Source organism: Sinocyclocheilus rhinocerous, unplaced genomic scaffold, assembly GCF_001515625.1.
Source record: "Sinocyclocheilus rhinocerous isolate Xijiao unplaced genomic scaffold, SAMN03320098_v1.1 scaffold3785, whole genome shotgun sequence".
Taxonomy (NCBI): domain Eukaryota; kingdom Metazoa; phylum Chordata; class Actinopteri; order Cypriniformes; family Cyprinidae; genus Sinocyclocheilus; species Sinocyclocheilus rhinocerous.
Window position 1 is genome coordinate 197,874 of NW_015628674.1, and position 2,888 is coordinate 200,761.

At 36.5% G+C, this 2,888-nt stretch overlaps 1 protein-coding gene across 1 annotated transcript in view; it reads right to left on the minus strand.

Moving 5' to 3' along the window:
- Positions 1–1,251, minus strand: part of LOC107737903 (kelch-like protein 10) — a 9,143-nt gene extending 7,892 nt beyond the window's left edge. The window contains exon 1 of the mRNA XM_016549539.1: positions 1,147–1,251. Within this exon, the coding sequence (XP_016405025.1) occupies positions 1,147–1,251 (105 nt within the window). The remainder of the gene's footprint in view (positions 1–1,146) is intronic.
- Positions 1,252–2,888: the final 1,637 nt, after the last annotated feature.

Sequence of the window (2,888 nt, forward strand, 5' to 3'; positions counted from 1 at the left end):
TAAAAGTAAATGTAAAATGGAAAAGGAGCAAATAAATATTTTAAAATGTTTATACACAGTTTGAGCATACAAGATGTGTTCAGTTTGAACTCTTCTTCCATTTTCTTCCATTTATCTTTGGGTTAGCATAAGAGGCACTTCATATGGTACTTAGTCTCTTTCATTCCAACATGAGAAAACATTTCTGAAATCTGCATCTGAAGTGGCATTTAGTGTTTAATGTGTAACACATTTTAATGTAGCTCACATGGGACATAGATGCATTTCACCTGCTGTTACAAATGCATAAATAATGCTTTGTTTTAAACATAAATCGTTGAATACTGATATTTGAAATTATTTAAAACATGAACAAATAGTTAAAATGTGAAATCAAAACCACCAGGTGGCAGTCAACCGGTTCATTCAAATGGCTGATTCATTCAGGAAGGACGCATTTGATTATGTTAATGAGTGAGTCACTGAATCATTCATTCAACCGATTCATTAAAAAAGCTGATTCATTCAATAAGGAAACACCGGCTGTGTTCGAAATGGCATACTAACATACTGCTTACTGCCTACTGCCCAGTATACAGTGTATACTGCCTACAATTTTTTTAAGAATAGTGTGTGAAACAGTATACAATAAGCAACAAAATGTTTCAGAGTAGTATGCTACAGTGTTGTCACATGACAAACACTGAACCTTGATTCAGCACAGCTGTCGAGGCTGTTACCTTACAAATAAATGTGCTAACCATTATTTTGACAAAGGCTCGTTAATAAGTGTTCACACTAGTAAACAATGCCCAATTGCTTAACTTTACATATTGAACAGAACTGAATCAACACTGAGCTGTCTTTAACTGAACAATGATATTGTTTTCTTTTTGTCAGTTACACTAAGTGGAAAGAGTTATATATTCTAGTTACACTAAGTGCAAATAATGATCAATTTTGTTTACACTAAGGCATTTTCTTAAGCAATAGGCTAGGTGTAAATAGTAGTTAGGTGTTAGATATTTATACTTAAGAACTGTAGTACAATATAAAACAGTTTGTAATAACATATTGAGTGTAAATGATCATATTTATTATTATTATTAAATGGATGCTGCCTTATTGGGACAATAAAGCCCTTCCTACACCTATCGCTAACCATACTGTCACGGTCCCGTCTGTTCCCCTGCCTGGTTCTCCTGTGTTTTTCTCCATGGACTCCATTGCCCACAATCCTTCACACTCCCTCACCTGTCCCTTGTTATACATCACCATCCACTCACCAGCCTTCTAATCACCCGCACCTGCTGCTGCCAATCAGCACTCCTATAAAGCCACTCACACTCACCAGTATCAGTGTATGGTCTCATGGTTGCTACTAGTAACTCTTACCTGACAGCGTTTACCTACCTGTGTTCTCCTGAGATCCCGTTGCTAGTGGTGGGCAGAGCAAGACTTCATGAAACACTGAAACAGTCGAAGCAAATGTGCAGAGGCTTCGAAACAATTCGACACCCGTCTCTACGGTAACACCTAGTGGTCATTTTCAAGTATTGCTCTGAAACAGCGTTGACAACAAATCAGTTAAGCGAATTGACTAATTATGACATATATGTTGTGCTTGTTATTTCACCATGTGGATTGGGGGAACGGTTAGTGTTCACAACTGGCATGCTGTCAGAACCTGTCTGTTTAGATTCGAATCCCTGGTGAAGCATATATATAATTATAAGATATATTTTTTCTTTCTATTTTTATTAGTTGTGTTTTTATTGTTCTGTTCTTGTAATGTGTTGTAACATCTCTCTGACAACTGAATGAACTATTTGTGAATATGTTATTTTGGTCATTAAAAAATGTACAATAAACAACATCAAGACACAACGTCTGGCATTTTTTACATATAAAGATTTTTATTGAAACATATTAATTGTTCTGCTGCATTAACTCCACTTTTATACTTTGCGGGAGTTAGGTTAAGACAGATGTGCGATTGTCTGGTTTGTTCCCGACCTTGTCGATCAAAAGCAGATTCGGGTCTCGAAACACTTGTGAAACGCCCCGATGCTTTGATTCGCCTTAGTCACGTGACATGGGTGTTTCGAATCACACTTTGGAGCAGTGTTTCGAAACATCTGCACCTCGGGATCTCGTGTTCATCATCAGTGTTCCATCATCTTCAGTGTTCCAGCCCTGCCCCTTTTTTTTCTGTCTGTTGGGCAGAGACTCCTCCTTGGTTGATGGGACTGCTCTACTGAAAAATGGGCAGCACCAGTGGGAACCTTTTTAAGAAGCTCCTGGATTTTGTCTCACTCTCTCTCATTCTTGTATAGTTTCTCTGGTTGAAGAGTGGGTTTCGGGGACTTTTTATTCCATTTTGCTTCCAAAGTTTTCCATCCCCCATTTCCAACATTTTTACAGTTCTGTTGGTGTTAATTTATATATTTTTATCTGTTTTGCCCTATACATGTTTTGTTTGACTTTAAATAAATGTATATTTACTATATTGAAACCAATTTTGATAAGTGCCCTCCTTATGTTGTGACTTTGAGCTGGGTCATAACATGTTGGCATATTCAGAAATGAACAAACACTTGTTCACCTGTTTAACACATGCTCAACATTATTTTTCAGTGTTTATCTCTCTTACAGGTAAACAGACAAACCAGTTGAACCAGTTTAAGTCAAAAGTGAAAATGTTTTAACAGGCTCACTTCAGTGAAAAGGAGAACATGGACAACACCAAGAGAGAAAAGCTGTTTGTGAATAATGTGAATTAGTTTAAGTATTTAAAGACAGAATGAACATTGTGTTTGATGTTTTTCATTGTTGAGACAAAGGTAGGTTTGAACAAATTCATTCTCATGCATTAAATCAATATCAATCTAAGGTTTAAATACTTATTT